This window comes from Rhinopithecus bieti, unplaced genomic scaffold (assembly GCF_001698545.2).
Source record: "Rhinopithecus bieti isolate Rb0 unplaced genomic scaffold, ASM169854v2 scaffold_1295, whole genome shotgun sequence".
NCBI classification, from domain to species: domain Eukaryota; kingdom Metazoa; phylum Chordata; class Mammalia; order Primates; family Cercopithecidae; genus Rhinopithecus; species Rhinopithecus bieti.
In genome coordinates, this window is record NW_016803880.1 from 490,887 (window position 1) to 506,763 (window position 15,877).

Below are 15,877 nucleotides of genomic sequence, written 5' to 3' on the forward strand. Positions count from 1 at the left end.
AACATACCTTGGAGTTCTCCCAATGAGGTATTACTTCCAGTGACCTTGACTCTCAAGCCCTAAACACAAACTTCCACAGTCAAAAAGAAAGGAAGGAAGAATGGGAGGGAGGATAGGAAGAGGGAAGGAAGGAAAGAAGAAGGAAGGAAGGAAGGAAGGAAGGAAGGAAGGCAGGAAGGCAGGAAGGAAGGAAGGAAGGGAGGGAGGAAGGAAGGAAAGAAAGAAAAGAGTCCTTAGGCAGAAAGTCCCAACTGTATTCAGGAGGCCATGTTCATATATAGTGATAATTGCTGAGAACATATGGATGGGACATTGAGAGCATCTGTTAAAGCAATGTATTTATTTTAAAATTTAACTAATTTATTTATTTTTAAAGAGATAGGATCTCATTCTATCACCTTCATAGCTCACTGCAGTCTCAGACTCCTGGGCTTAATCAGTCCTCCTGCCTCAGCCTCCTAAGTAGCTGGAACTAAAGGCATGCACCACTACTCATGGCTATATTAAAAAAATTTTTTTTTGAGATGGAGTCTCTCCCTAAGCTTTAAGCTTGTCTCAAACTCCTGACCTCTAATTATCCTTTCACCTCAGCCTCCCAGGTAGCTGGGACTATAGGCATGCACCACCACGCGTGGCTAATTTAAAAAAAATTTTTTTTTAGAGGAGTCTCACTATGATGCCAGGCTGGTCTCAATCTCCTGACCTCTAATGATCCTCCCACTTCAGCCTCCCAGGTAGCTGGGACTATAGGCATGCACCACCACGCGTGGCTAATTTAAAAAAAATTTTTTTTAGAGGAGTCTCACTATGATGCCAGGCTGGTCTCAATCTCCTGACCTCTAATGATCCTCCCACTTCAGCCTCCCAGGTAGTTGGGACTATAGGTGTAAGCCATCATGCTTGTCTTGCTATAACAATTTATATTAAAAGTTATAAAATAACTGCTTCTGGATAAAGGTGGAGGATTGAACACTTTTCCAGCAGAAATCTCACGAAAATGACAATTAAAGTACAAAGAATGGGAATATAATCAGAGAAGTGGAAACTTTCTTGGCCAACTGAAGAATTCTATATCTCAAAGTAGTACTGCCCAAAGGCAAGAATCAAGATAATCCTCAGAGTAGAAAACTCGTTGCTCAGAACTAGAAGCCTGGAACACATCAGGACCTGCAGCAAACAGAGAACTAGTATGAAAGGGCTTGCTGGAAAGCTCTTTAGGGCACAACTGACTTCATGGTACTGGATAACAACCTCTCCCTATCACTCTCACATAAAACTGTGGCCATAGTCTCATGGAGTTGTTTCTTGCCAGCTCTTTCTTTCATTCAACTCCCAGAGGGCACCAGAAGAATCTTCTCTTGGGAATATAATCAGCCCAAGAAAATACTCTTAAACATACTCTCAAGCACATATATACTGACATTGGAGTTTTCCTATTGTCACTCCAGGTCCCTCTTTAGAAAATCTTAGAACTCCTAAGTCCTGCTTATTGCATTCATATCTTACAATCCAGATTCCAGTCCCCTTTTCTTAAACATGAGCACACAACAAAGGGTTAAAGGACATTTAAGGAAGTTTTTCACCTTGAAAGTTGGAGACTAAAATACACGGAAAAAACCAAAGGGAACTTAAAAGCAAGAGACTATTTGGAGGAAAAGTCTTCCAAAAATATCTTTAGAGAGTTAAAAAATAATGTTGCATCTATAAAACAAAATAACATATTAAAAGAGTAAGATGAAAATAACTCAAAACACAGTAACATAAATGAAAAAAATCATAGAAGAATTGAACAATAAAGTTGAGAAAATGTTCCAGAAGTTATACAAGTTGACAAAGAGAGGAATTAACACAATACATGCACCCCCTGAATAAACTGAATTTTAGAGAGAGAGCTATTTTAAGCACATTTACTCAGGATGTTACTCAAGCATGTTCTACGAGAAAGAGAGAGAGAAATAAAGACAGAGAGACATAGAGGCAAAAAGAAGGAGGAGAAGGAGCAGAAGAGGGAGAAGAAGGAGAAAAAGAGAAGAACAAGAACAAGAGGAGTGAGGAGACGGGTATAGGACAGCAGGGTAGACTATAAACCTTGAACAGCGACTGAACCTAAAATTGTAGTATTTTAAAAAGAGGAGAGGCTGGGCATGGTAGTTCATGCCTATTATCCAAGAACTTTGGGAGGCTGAGGTGGGAGGATCATTTGATCCCAGGCATTCGAGACCAGCCTGGGCAACATGGCAAAACCCCATCTCTATAAGAATATAAAAATTAGCCAAGCATGGTGTTGTGTACCTGTAGTCCCAGCTACTCAGTGGGCTGAGGAGGGAGGATCACTTGAGCCCCGGAGGTCCAGGCTGCAGTGAACAATGACTGTGCCACTATACTCTAACCTGGGTGACAGAGTGAGACCCTATCTCAAAAAAAAAAGAGAAAGGGAAAATCAACTTAATCAGATGAAGGTGTTAAAGAGTAAAATCAGGTCAATATTATCTACTGACATGATGGAAGTCAAGAGATAATACCTCAAATTGATGAAGTCAGCAAACACTATGTATACCATGGAGAAATAGAAATATAAGATGCATAAATGGTGGACGAAATAGCTGAAAGAGTTGGAGAGGAGGAGCTGGAGGAAGACAGAGAAGTGGTACTGTTTGGGTATGTTTTTGTTTAGTGCTATCTAACTTTTAAAATGATATGCATGTATTGCTTTGATAAATAAAATATAATAATTTAAAAAACAGATGACATTTGCTGTATGAGATTATGAGGAGAGAAATTAAACCAGATGTAATAATTAGAAATTTGGTTAATTTATACGATTTAAATATGAAAGCGTTTAATGCGTTTTGTTGTCAGGAGACTTAAATGGAAATTCCATAAGGAAGGGTGGGCTGAATAAAAATTAGAACGTTGTAACAGTTGTGAGCTTCAATTTTAGCTTTTTAAAGGCAATTACTAGCTCTCTAACTTTAAGGTTTCTACGCACTTATTTAATCATTCCCTGAAATAATTTGAGCTTATAAGATTGCTGAAAATAATGATTAATGAAACACTATGTAAAAGCAAACTTTCAGCAAACATTGAATACATTAGTTAAATGCAAGAGATATACCATGTTAAACTGCCCTGCCTGAACTGAGATTTCTTTGTTATATCTTACGGAGTTCTTGACATTCCAAGCATTCAGATCTAAAGAGTCTGCCAATATGAGTTGAGTTCCTACTATGTGTCAGAAGTCGGGAGTGGCTCTGGACGTGCACAGAGCCACAGCATTTGTATGCACGCACAAACCCCGCTTTCCTGGTTCTTGAAATCTAAAGGAGAGAGAGAAACATTAAATAAATGAATAAAGAGCCAAAATTAGAGATGAGCAGCAAGAAGGAAAAGTACAGCATGTTAAGAAGGAACAAACTGGGTTGACGTATTTTTCACTGTGGACCCAAGGAAAGCCTGTCTGAGAAATGAGATACTCAGGCATAAATAATCCTTAACCAGGTAAACAGTGAGAAAAAGGATGCTCAAGGACTGAGAGCGGTTTGGGGAAATACGCTGTCATGAGGAGTTGGGCATGACTAGGGACCGGAAGAGGGCTGATGGCCCTGAAGCCAAATGAGAAGGAAGAATTCTGGAGAGGTAGAGTGGGGAGGAACACCAGAAGCAAAAGCAAGGAGAAGCTGGTATTGTGGCCCAGGCTGGTGAGGAACTCCTCCTTGTGAAGCATGTAACTGGGTGGATGAATGATGGTGAATGAGCACAGGTGGAAAAGATGCATCTGGCTCCAAGGTTTTACATCAGTTTTAGAAGAAATTCTAAAATCTTCAGGGAGGCCTGTAAGGATCCCTAGGGACCTGGAATCTGCCCACGTTTTCCATCTCATCTGGTACTATAGTCTCTCCAGCTCACAGCAGCCAAATATGCTTTAAGACCTTTTCTATGACTGGGAACTGCTTTCGGTAAGAGAGCATTTTTTCTACCTGGAATGTTCTTCTCATCCCCCTTGCAGTCACTCCCAAGTGCCCTTTAAGGCAATGTGTAAAGGCTCCTTCCTCTGAGTAGTCTTTCCTGAACTCCTAATAGAAGCCAAGTTCCACTTTCAAAATCTCTTCTCACATCTATTAGCTTTTCTTCATGGAAACTATATATTCTGTCCCTGTGCCTCAGTGTCCTCTTTTGTAAAAGAGAGGAACTAATATGAGTAACCATCTCAAACGGTCACGGGGACTTAGGACTGTAAGGCACTAAAAGTAGTCCCTGGTATATAGTAAGGGCTCGGCAAACATTAGCTATTATTTGAAGGAAGCTAGGCCCAAAAGAATACGTTTTATATTCATGCTAAGTCTCAAAATGGCTTTTTTTTTTGAGACAGTCTCACTCCGTCACCCAGGCTGGAGTGCAGTGGCGCGATCTTGGCTCACCGCAACCTCCACCTCATGGGTTCAAGCGATTCTCCTGCTTCAGCCTCCAGAGTAGCTGGGATTACCAGGCATGTGCTACCATGCCCAGGTAATTTTTGTATTTTTAGTAGAGATGGGGTTTGACCACGTTGGCCAGGCTAGTCTCGAACTCTTGACCTCAAGCGATCCACCCACCTTGGTCTTCCAAAGTGCTGGGACTACAGGCATGAGCCACCACACCTGGCCTATTTGCAGGACTATTGATGTGATCATAAGCCCCATGAAGGCAAGAACAATACCTATTGACTGGGCCACTGATAAATAATGTAGTCCCTGAAACAAACCATAACAAAGCAAAACATAAGCCTCATGCTGTCACTTCTCTATTCAAAGCCTTCAGTGACTCCCATTTCATCCAGAAGAAAAGTCAGTCCTTACGCCAGCCAAGTCCTTAGCAGATGCATGCACCTGCTGCCTCTCTAATTTCACCTTTGCTACTCCTGTGTCACTCATGACTTTCCAGCCACAGGAGAATTAATTGGAGGTGGTGATTTTGCTACATTGTAAATGTACTAAATGTAATTAAATTGTTTGTTTTGAAAAGGTTAATTGCATGTTATGTGAATTTAATCTCAATTTGTTTTTTAAAAAGCAGGAGTTTTAGAACCACAGTGACCCAGCTCTAATCCTGTCACTTAGCTGTATCATTTCTGATATCTGCTTCACCTCTCTGTGCCTCAGTTTCTTTAGCTGTGATATGTGCATAACAGTAGTACTTACCTCTTAAGGTTGCTGTATTAGGTAAGTTAACACCTGTAAAAATATGAAAAGCAATGTCTGGCATATAAAATAAACAAAAATAAATGCTCATTATCTTGAGGCAAAGTTCATTCTATTTATAAACAAAGGAGAGGAAAAATATGGGCCATCCTCTTATAAAATTTCTATAATTTATATTGACTCTTAGGTCTGGAACGGGAAATGGAGAATATGAGTCTAACGACTCCATGCTATGGTTGAGGCAGTTGAGGTTCAAGGAGGTGATGTGACTTGTCCAAGAGCAGTGAGCTGTAGTCAGTGGTCAGCCTAGGGCTGGCTCCCCATACCCTGAGTACTCAGCCTGGATCTTTTCTTCTTTAGCCTATCATGAGTCCAACATATGTATGAAATTAGCTAAATACTAACTAGGTTCAGACCTTCCATGTGACTGAATTTCTTTAGAGTCTCAGCTTATTACAAGAGGATGTGAAGGGATAAATAACTGAGATAGTTTTTTTTTTTTTTTTTTTTTTTTTTTTTTTTTTCTGAAGATTTCACCGCAGCTGCTTTCCACAGTGCTTTGGCAAATAGACCGGTGTTAGTACAGAAATTACAGTAAAATTGTTAAGGTATGTGTAATGATAGCTACCTTGCTGAAAATGAAATTATAAAATAAACCCCTACTCCATATGGCGTTTTGCCGAAATCTGAAGAAGCACATGTAAAGTTATACTCTGGTTTTCCTAGACATGAACTCAGGATAACACTAAACATTAAGCCTATCAATGTAGGTGTTTTGAATTAAGTTAAAAGAGAAATTAGGCTTCTTATTCAACTCAATTTTACAAATCTGCTGCTGTAATTTATAGGTTGTACGTCTTATGAGAGAGCATCACTCATTCGTTTATTCATTCAGTGAGTAGTTACCAAGCTCCCACTAAGTACCAGGCACAGTGCTACACACTAAGGTTTCAGGCAAGCAGAGCAGACAAAGAGTTCACTATCAGAGAATTTGTAGTAAAATAAATAAAGCAAGTAGAGAGTTAATAATGACCAGGAGGGATTTAAGAAGGGCCTTGTGAAGACAGCTAATGGGAGGAGCTAATTTAGATCAAACAGACAGGATGGATAGAAAGAGGCAAATGAGAGAAGAGAGACAATTAAGAGTTTATTGTAATAGACCAGATGGAAGATGGAAGATCATGGTGATTTAGGCCAGTGCCATGGCTCTTAATCAGGGGTAATTTTGTACATCAGAGGGCATTTATTTGACAATATCTGCAGACATTTTTGGTTATCACACCTTGGGAGGAGGATACTGCTGACATCTAGTGGAGAGAGTCCTGGAAAGTTGCTATAAGCCCTACAATGAACAGGACAACAGCCTTCATAAAATATAATTTTCTAACCAAAGATATCAAAAGTTTTGAGGTTGAGAAACCCCAGGCTAGTATGGTATCAGTGGAGTGTAGAGAAGTCGACTAAAGACATGCTATGGAGGTAAAGCCATTATAAAAAAAACTGATATGGGAGTAGGTGAAGAAGTAAGAAAAAAAATGAAGGGTGACCTCCTGATTTTCCAGTTTTAATGGCCGGGTGGAAGGTGATGTTCATATTGAAATGAGAAAATTTGGGAGAGGATTCAGTGTGGGGCAATGACATGGGACAAAATCAAGGATGTGAGATGCTGACTCTCTCAGAAACGGTCATTAAAATTGGCTGCATGAATCTGGAGGTCTGAGCAAAAGACATTTGAGAATCTTTGGCTAAAAGGTAGTATTTAGCATCATAGAAATACATGACATCACCTAGCGAAAAAAGCATAAAGTAGTCAAGAACTCAAGATTTTGATCCTACATCAGCCACACAGTCCCAGCAGGCTCTAAAAGCCACTTGATCTTTTGTTTTTGGTGCCCTGAGTAATATTTTAAGTATACTCAGGTATGCTCACAACATTTTGAAAAGACTGTATAACATTTGCATTTCCCGGGTTACTCTAAGCTATTTTTCTTTGTACCAGTTGTCTTCTAAAAATTAAGTAATTTAAAATGGATTAGTATTTAAGTAATGCCACCAGCTCTCACAGGAAGCACAATGCCGCATGTCATTGTATTGTTTTGTTATTAACCACAGTGTATCAATTTAAGCTTAAGATTTGGGGAATGGGAAAAAGACAGCATGCATTCAATTAGACATGTTTATTCTTAAGAGGACACTATGAGAAAATGTGAATCACGAGTGATTACCAGAGTCATTCTGGGCAAAAAATAACTGGATGAATATATGTACAAAATACAGTCCTTCTTAAAAGCACAAAACAAATTAACAGCAGCTGCTGATCACTCATGAGTAACTCAACACCATGAGCCTGTGTACATGAGCAGTGGAGAGAAGCATTTTAACAAGGAAATAAAATTCAGTTTTAAGCTTTACAGAATTTTACAGATGATACAGAAATGTAACTGCAGTGTGCCATTTAGTTTTCAAAAAACTTCCTTTAGGAAATTGCTCTAATATCTCGAATTATCAAAATGAACTGTTTCCTCATACACCAGAGATAATACAGGTAAATAGTAGCAAAACTCTTGAAATAGTATCAGAACAATTATGATTACCATATAACTAATTGGACCAGTGTTATTGACTTCTTGTCCAAAAAACAAAATATTTCAGTCTCTGCAATCTGGGGCAGATTACTACTAGAAATGTATGCACGGATTCCTTTAACCAGAAAAGTAATGACCACAAATAAACTAATATATGCTGAGTAACAAGGACCTTGGGAAATACTTCACATGCAGTAGCTCATATAATCTTCCAATGGCCCTGTAGTGTTCTTATTATTCTCATTTTACAGATGAAGATATCAAGTCATAGAGAGTTTATTAGTTAGTATAGAGTAGCTTATGCTGCAGTAACAAACATCTCAAAATTGTGGTGGATTAAAACATAACATCGAGCTAGAACTGATTTGTTACCAGTGTGTTACTGTTCTAGAAACATTCAGAGCAACTCCTATAAAAAATTACTCAGGCATTGAGGCTGCTTTCATCTTAACCTCTAGACCTTGTGGCTTTCAGAGTTACTCTGGCAGGGAAAGAGAGTCCTGGAGGGCCAGGCAGGATCTGTTTTCACTGTCTTCCTTTTCTCCTGGCAGTGGTGCACTTCCACTCATATTTTATTGGCCAAAAATGGTCACATGATTCCAACTAATTGAAAAGGTAGATGCCAACTAATTGAAAAGGTACAGGCTTTCATGAGCCAGAGAAGGGGAAAACTAGGTATGTGTAAGCGCCAGCAATGGACTACAGGCAGATATAGAAATTTAACCAAAGCTAAAAACGTAGACTTGGTAAAACCAGAATTTAAACCCAGTTTGTTCAAAAGCTCACTTTATTCTAGACCTTGGGTCTTCAAACTTTAGCCATGCAATATCTACTATGTATTGGTCTTTAATGTACCCAGAGAAAATAGATGATTAAAAATGCTTACCACAGACCTTTAGATTTAAAGATAAATCCTCTAACAGATTTACATTCATTCTCACTTTAAGAAATGCTTACTAATCCCTTTTAAACCACCCATTCTTTGTGTTTTGAAGCATCACTTCCTGAACAAGCCCTTTCCAAACTCTTAAATGAGGTTAGACTCCTTTTTTTCTTTACTTCCATAGCACCATTTTGTAAAGCTCATCATACTTTAATGCCTATGAGTTCCACGGTGGCAGAAATCATATCCCTCTGTGTCTCCAGAGATTGGCACAATATCTCACACAATGTGGGCTCTCAAAAAATATGCAGAAATAAATGAACAGTTTGACTCTTTTCTGAAGCAGGTCTTGCTACTGTTTTCTTAATTTTTATTTGCACAGGAAGGGTCTCGCTATGTTTCCCAGGCTGGTCTTGAACTCCTGGCTTTAGGTCATCTTCCCTCCTCGACATCACCAAAGTGCTCCAGTGTAAGCCAACACACCCATCCTTGCTGCTGTTTGATATTCTCTGGTCTTAAAAATGCTCCCCAAGTGAGACAAAATTTACTCTTCTACAATTTCCCTCTGAAAATCTTATTTTTCTTAGTGCTTCTCACATAACTAACACTGAATAAGGCTACTTTCTTTTAACACAAGAGCTCTTCAAATGTCTGAAGATAACCAGCATGTGCTCCTAATTCTTCTTGGTTTCCTTAATCTTTCCACGCAAAAATGCATTCCTAAATCCATATCAACCCCTCTTCTTATCTGCAGATATGTTCTGCCTTGTTAACTCTCATCCCAACGTGTCCAGAACCAAGCCTACTACTTGCGATATGAACTGACTGGCTTTCCACAGTGGAGTTCTAACCTCCTTTGGAGAATGAACATGCATTTTACCCGCTATAGGGTCTTTAGTAAAAAGTATAGTGTCTGAAACCACATACAAGATACTCAGTAGGTATTTGTTGAATAATGAATGAATAAATGAATGAATGCGCGAATGTACTTTAAGATATATTAGATTCCTTTTGCAATTGTTTCCCATTCTAGGCTCATATAACTGTGGACATACTTTTCATATGGATTAGGTCAGTTCTTCAAAATCTACACTCAGTTTAAAAAAAGAGAGCTGTTAATACAGAACTAGCAAACATTTATATAGAACATTCCCCACAAAACTCAAAGGAAATTAAGCCAACATAATCAAATGCTAATTTCCCTAGGGAAGTGTCCTTGTCGTTCTACAGAGAAATAGTCTCCAAACCTACATTGCTAAAATAGCCTATCCTTCAGTGCTCAAACCTGACAGTTAAAAGAAATGAAGAAAAGCAGCGGCGCTGGAGGCTGCTTCGATCTCAGTGGCACGTGTAAATGGAAGCAATTTGCAAGAGATTATCTCGGGTCCAAATAGGAATGAAGCCACTATAATCTTGGAGTACTGAAGCTTTCTCATTCCTCTCCCCCCTTCCCCTGTTCTTCTTCATCCTTGTCAGAGTTAAAACAGCAGCCCCCATATTTTCCAAAATATTGGAGGCGATTTTCCATTAAATGATGGGTCGAGTCATACCTGACTGTCTATAAGACCCCCTAACAGGTGCACAGGGACATTACCAAGGAGGCTTCCCTGCCACTCACAGCGGACAGCAGAGGCTTTCTCTACTCGGACCAATAGTTTAGATCTGATCTGTGTTAAGAATGTAACACTCGATCGACTTCCCAGCAGCAGAGCGCAAAGTTGAGGGAGAGAAAAAGAGCGTGTGTGTGTGTGTGTGTGTGTGTGTGTGTGTGCGCGCGCGCGCGCGCGAGTATCTTGATCAGTGGGGTTGGGGCGGGCAGTAAATAAAGGGTGGGGCCAGCGAGGGAAGGAGGAAAGCAAAGATTGAGAGAAGCCAGAACGTGGCTCCGCTCCCAGTTAACCTGCTGGAACTCATCAGGCTTGCTCAGAGCCCCTGCACCAACTCACCCAGTACTCTCTCTCCTTCTTCGTTAGTCTTCTTTCCCCCTTTCCCCTCCTCTGTCTGCGCCTACCCCCCACTTTTGCATCTGACCAGAGGACGAATGAGGGAAACGTTCCTGCAGATTGGGGCAGCAACTTTCCTCAGATCGTCTCTGGGCTCCCGGAGCCGGAGAGTGCTGATCCTCCGCGGTCTGCGGCCCATGGAAGAGGAGGAGGAGGAGCCGTGATGGGCTAGCGACAGCAGTGAGGAGCCCCGAGCGAGCTCAGCCTTGCCAGCTAGCTCCGCGGTCCCACGCGGGTTCCCTAGAGCTCTCTCCGTGGGGAGCGCGCAGCGTGCTTGGAACCGGAGCATCCAGAGAGGATGAGGCGGGGACCCGGCCCAAGTTGGGTGCATCTCTCGGGCGTCCGGCAGCGGCTGTATCTCGGCATGAATTAAGAAGCTAGGAAGATGGAGCTCGGCACACTCCTCGCCCAGCCCGGGCTCTGGACCAGGGACACCAGCTGGGCACTCCTCTATTTCCTCTGCTATATCCTCCCTCAGACCGCCCCGCAAGTACTCAGGATCGGTGAGTGAGCCCCAGGCTGCCTGCTCGAGAGACGTGGTAGCTCGCGGCACCAACGCGGGTGTAGCCGGTCCCGGGCGAGGCAGCGCGCGGCGGCGCAGGAGCAGGAGCTAGGGAAGGTGGAGGTCAGTGCGCACGGGAGGCTACACAGCAAACGGGGAGCCGCGTCACTGCTTCCCTCCTGGAGGGTGCCGGGCTTTCCCGGGAGGTACAGTTGGCGGGGTTTTCAATCTGGGCTCCAGGAACGCGGGCTAGAGTGCGGGGATCCAGATTCGCAGGGACGGGCACCCCTACCCTGGGCAAGGGATCGCGCGCCGCTGCAGCCACTTGAGTTGGGTGCAGACATGAGCTCTCGCAGCCTCCTGGGTGGGCGTCTGTCAGTCCAGATCCGCAGTCCCGGTGCCTGGCAACCTGGGCTCTGGGCTCTGGGCACTGGCGAGTATGCACGAATCTCAAGAGTAGAATACATGGACCACTAGGGGTGTGGGAATATTCTAGAGCCTGTTACCCCAGAGCCTCCAAGTTTTTATGCCTCAGTTGGGTTCTTCCACATGGAGTCTGCCAAGTCTGACGGGTTCCACTAGATTGGGGCAGAGTTCTGACTTCAAGCTGAAGATTCGAAGAGTGAGAAGGACGGTCAGTTAGCAACGCCAGCAGACACTTAACGTTTCCCACTTGCTCCCTAATCTGCCCGCTTGCCTGCCACTGAGCACGATCCAGTTCCCAGTCCAGGTAGCTTCGTAGGAGATTCAGGGCTCTGATCTCAAATGAGATAAAAAAGGCACTGGAAGGCTGAATGTGGGCAGCCCAAAGATGACAAAAGGCAAGGACAGTGGAAGGGACGTGGATTCACAGCCATAAATGTACAGCACTCACCACCAAGGTTTGGTCTGTGGCTGCATAGGGCAATTTCTGAGCTTTGAGGGTTGACACAGCTCTTCGCCTTTCAAACCAAACCCGGTTATTGTTCTCTTAATCTCATTTGCCCTCCTCCTTTCCCAACCCCTCGGGCTTCTTAGAGACACAGTCACAGAGGGAGCCACAGGTGAAGTTGTGACATCGCATGGGTCTCTTAGCTTCTCCTGTCTTCCACTTTCAACCACAAGAGTGAAGCCCTGATCTCTGAGGACTTCTAATTCACCCTTTCCAGGAACTAACAGAATATGCCAGGAGCAGTGCCAGGCAGCGGCATAGTGGCACTTCCTGAGCAGTTGAAATTTCTCATGTGCTAGCTCTGACCTACAGTCAGCCCCTTTACAAAAATTCAGAACATAGTGGGTTTTATTTTTTAAATCACTGAACATGCCCATTAAAAGAAAAATTGAAATGTGCTACTTTGAGTTGCAGATCCCAAATACTAACTTTTACTATAGACATATTTTTTTCTAGACTATGGGTAATTTTAATGTGCATTGTATTGGATAGTTTAGGGTCTTTTCTAAAACAGATTCAAAGTATTTATTTTTTTAAAAAAACTTACTACTATACATAACTGAAATATCCTTTACCTGAGATAAGTTCTAGGTTTAACATCCTGGGTTCTGGGGAACGCAATCAACTCTACTCACCCTGGTTAAAAAAAAACGTTCTGAACAAAACAAAGTAAGTAACGAGTGTGTGTGTGTGTTATAATTTCCAATACTTATTAACTTAATTAGGGTTTTGCTTGTGTATTTTACCTTTTGAAAGAGACAAATCTAGGGATGCTAGAAATGGCTGTGCTAGCCACTGTTCCTCCACCCTGTATAACAAGTATAAGGTAGCATTTTCCTTTCCTATATCCCCCACATCTAAAGGAACTCAGGAGGAGAAGGGAAAAGGATGCTTTAAGACATATTTGTTTGCAGATCTGAGTATTTGTCTAAGCTCCAAGCAATCACAATCATCTATGTAAAAGTAGTTTTCAAAGTGAAAACAACCAACCACTGACCTTACAAATCTATGCCACAAGATAATGATGTTTTCTTTTTTCTAAATGGGAGCCAAAATGCATGAAATAAAATGGCATGGCATGGCCTGGTGTTGTTTATGTGCAGTACAAATATGTTACTCCTTCTGGCCTGGAGTGATCTGTGGCTGACGTGAGCACTGGTGCCCTGTAGGCACCTAAGGACCAATGCATGCTTTTAAATGAGCAATTTAGCACTGTGGAAACCAGCTTTACCTCAGAGGAAACCTGTTTCTCTACAGTGACTTTCTTGTGTCAGTCAAGTGCAATACTCAATACAAAAAATTAACATGAAAGGGGTTGGGGACTAAGCCAAAGTGTATGTGTGTGTATGAGTGTGTGTGAGGAAAAAGAGAGGAGAGTTGTATTCTTTATCATATCCTGTCCCATCCTTCTTTCCAACAAACTGTCAACCATCCAAGCAACTGATCGATCAACTAAGCAATCAACTAACCACAAAAAAGGGTCTCTAGATTATGAACTGGCATGTTTTTTGTGACTTAAAATATTCAAAGTGAAGTATAGCAAAATCACTAGGCACTCAGTACTGGGTCCTCATATAGAGAAGGCACTCAAATGCTTGAATGAATTAATTACTGGTCTACTTTTCTTGTCAAAGTGTCTGCTTAAGCTTCAGCTTTGGAGAAAAGGAGAAAAGCTAAGATAAAATTCATGCATACTGAATATTTGAGAGGGCATTGAGTTCACATATACACGTGATTTGAGCATACACTGTGAATGTCAGTTGGAAAGTTTATGATCTTATGCAACAGTTAAGACACAGAGAAGGCCAGTAGGCTACTGGTGCCCTTAACATTACTACTGCACTCGAGAAGTTTCCCAGCAGCTTGCACAGAAGAGAAATACAGCTGGCTGCTGGGAATTGTGTGGAGCTGCTGGGGTCATCCCTGCCTCTCTGTATACACCAGTGTATATCAACAACCAGTGAGTTGACATACACAATTAGTTGGTCTGTGAGCTTCACGATCACAAATATCTTCCTTAATTGGGCAGCTGACTTATAACTAATGGTTAGAACAGGATCTAGGTAACCTTGGTAGATGTGGCCCACCACCACTAATTGAAAAAACATTTCAAGTGCATGTGCAATTTTAGGGCAGATGTGTAATATTTATAATAAGAATTACAGAAAGATCGATAATATATTTGTGTGAATCATCTCAACACATACAATTATAGAGGTCACGGTAAAAACAGGATTAACAATTGAGTAGTGGGCAGCCAGGCTTTCTGAAGCATGTTTTGGTGTCAGAAAGCATAGGTTTGAGTCTCACCTCCACCATTTACTAGATACATCGATGAGTAAATGAGGGTTATGTAGTCTTACCAGGCCATTGCTGTTGCATCTGACAAATTGAATTAAAACTACTGCAAACCTCACAGTGTCATTGATAAGAGCTCGATATGAAAGGGCTTTGAGTAATATCTGGATACGTTTGTTGTAGTATTACTGTTGTTATTTTGTTTTTACTTCTATTTTTTAATTATTTACATTTTCGTCCTCAACAGAGACTTAACAGTTGATTGGTGTATCTTTGTAAGGCCTTTAATAGCCTTGAGCCTAAATCTCTTCATCTGTGAAGTAGCCGTAATGGTATCAGCCTTTCCTATTTTACAAGGGAAGATGAAATACTCTAATTTCTGTAATTTGCCAACAAACCACCAAATAAAGATAGTTAAGTACATCACAAACATAGAAATACTGTGTAGTTTTATATGAATAGTGTGGAAAGCTATAGTGACAATATCATTGTTCACATGCTTTTATTTCCTTGGGAGAAGTCCAAATTTATTTTATGTCAATCATTACCTTGGCTGCAACATCATTTTTGGATATTTTAACCCAAAGATCCCCAAAGTTCCAAGTAATATTTTTATTTGTTCATATTTTACATAAGTGTGTACAGGCCAATGACTTTATTTATAGGCACTTAGTTTTTTCATCATTTTAATATTCATTCTTCATTCAACAAATATTCTTTGAGTTCTTACTTCCCTAGCATGAGCCAGACACACTTATAAAATTGCAGGATGTACAACAGTGAATAAAATGGATAGCATCTGCCCCTTGAGGTTTGCATTCTGGCAATTGCAATCTATACTGCTGACGTTTTTCATCAGATTTTCAATGTGGACACTTTAAAATTATCTTCAAATATTATTCTTGAAGAGTTCTTAGTTAATGTTCTGCCACTGATTTATTACATCAATTGCATAGTCAACTTGGAATAAGTTCTGGCTTCCAAATGCATAGAGTGCGGAGAGTGGTGCACGCTGCCAAACTTAGAAGAAACTCAGAAACTCAGAGGAGAGTTGCCTGTGTTTAGGAAGACCTCTTTGGCTGGAGGTAGAGTCACTGAGAGAAGCACCTATGTCTTCAAAATCATCTTGGTCCTAACATGAACTTGAGAACTCCAATGGACACTGGAAAAATCTACAGAGAAGGTGTCTGATAGTGTGATATAAAAGGGAGTGCCTGACTAATATTAACATGTTTCTGCAAATGAGCAGATCTTTTCCCTTAACCATTTTACCTGTGTCATTCATCTTTTCATTTAATATTGATTTTATGGGCCTAATGTTAACATTGCATAGACCTCAACTTCAGCTACTTTTCTTGTAAGGTTTGTGATCTCTGGTTTTCATTGAGATAGTGACTTTGCGAAAGTTCGGTTATTACTGGTGGAAACGCCAGAAATTGAAACTAGCTATTCTGGTCTCAGGTTTTGAGTTCCTTGCATTAAATTATGCCATATTGTG

The 15,877-nt window shown here is 41.1% G+C and overlaps 1 protein-coding gene across 5 annotated transcripts in view; it reads left to right on the forward strand.

Moving 5' to 3' along the window:
• Positions 1–10,482: 10,482 nt before the first annotated feature.
• GRIK1 (glutamate ionotropic receptor kainate type subunit 1) overlaps positions 10,483–15,877 on the forward strand; it is a 416,597-nt gene continuing 411,202 nt past the window's right edge. For 3 of the 5 annotated variants that reach the window (XM_017856153.1, XM_017856176.1, XM_017856168.1), the window contains exon 1: positions 10,647–11,151. In XM_017856153.1, the coding sequence (XP_017711642.1) occupies positions 11,034–11,151 (118 nt within the window). In that variant the 5' untranslated portion in view covers positions 10,647–11,033. Of the gene's footprint in view, positions 11,152–15,877 lie in introns of all 5 variants that reach the window. The other 2 variants (XM_017856143.1, XM_017856159.1) reach the window with 2 other exon arrangements.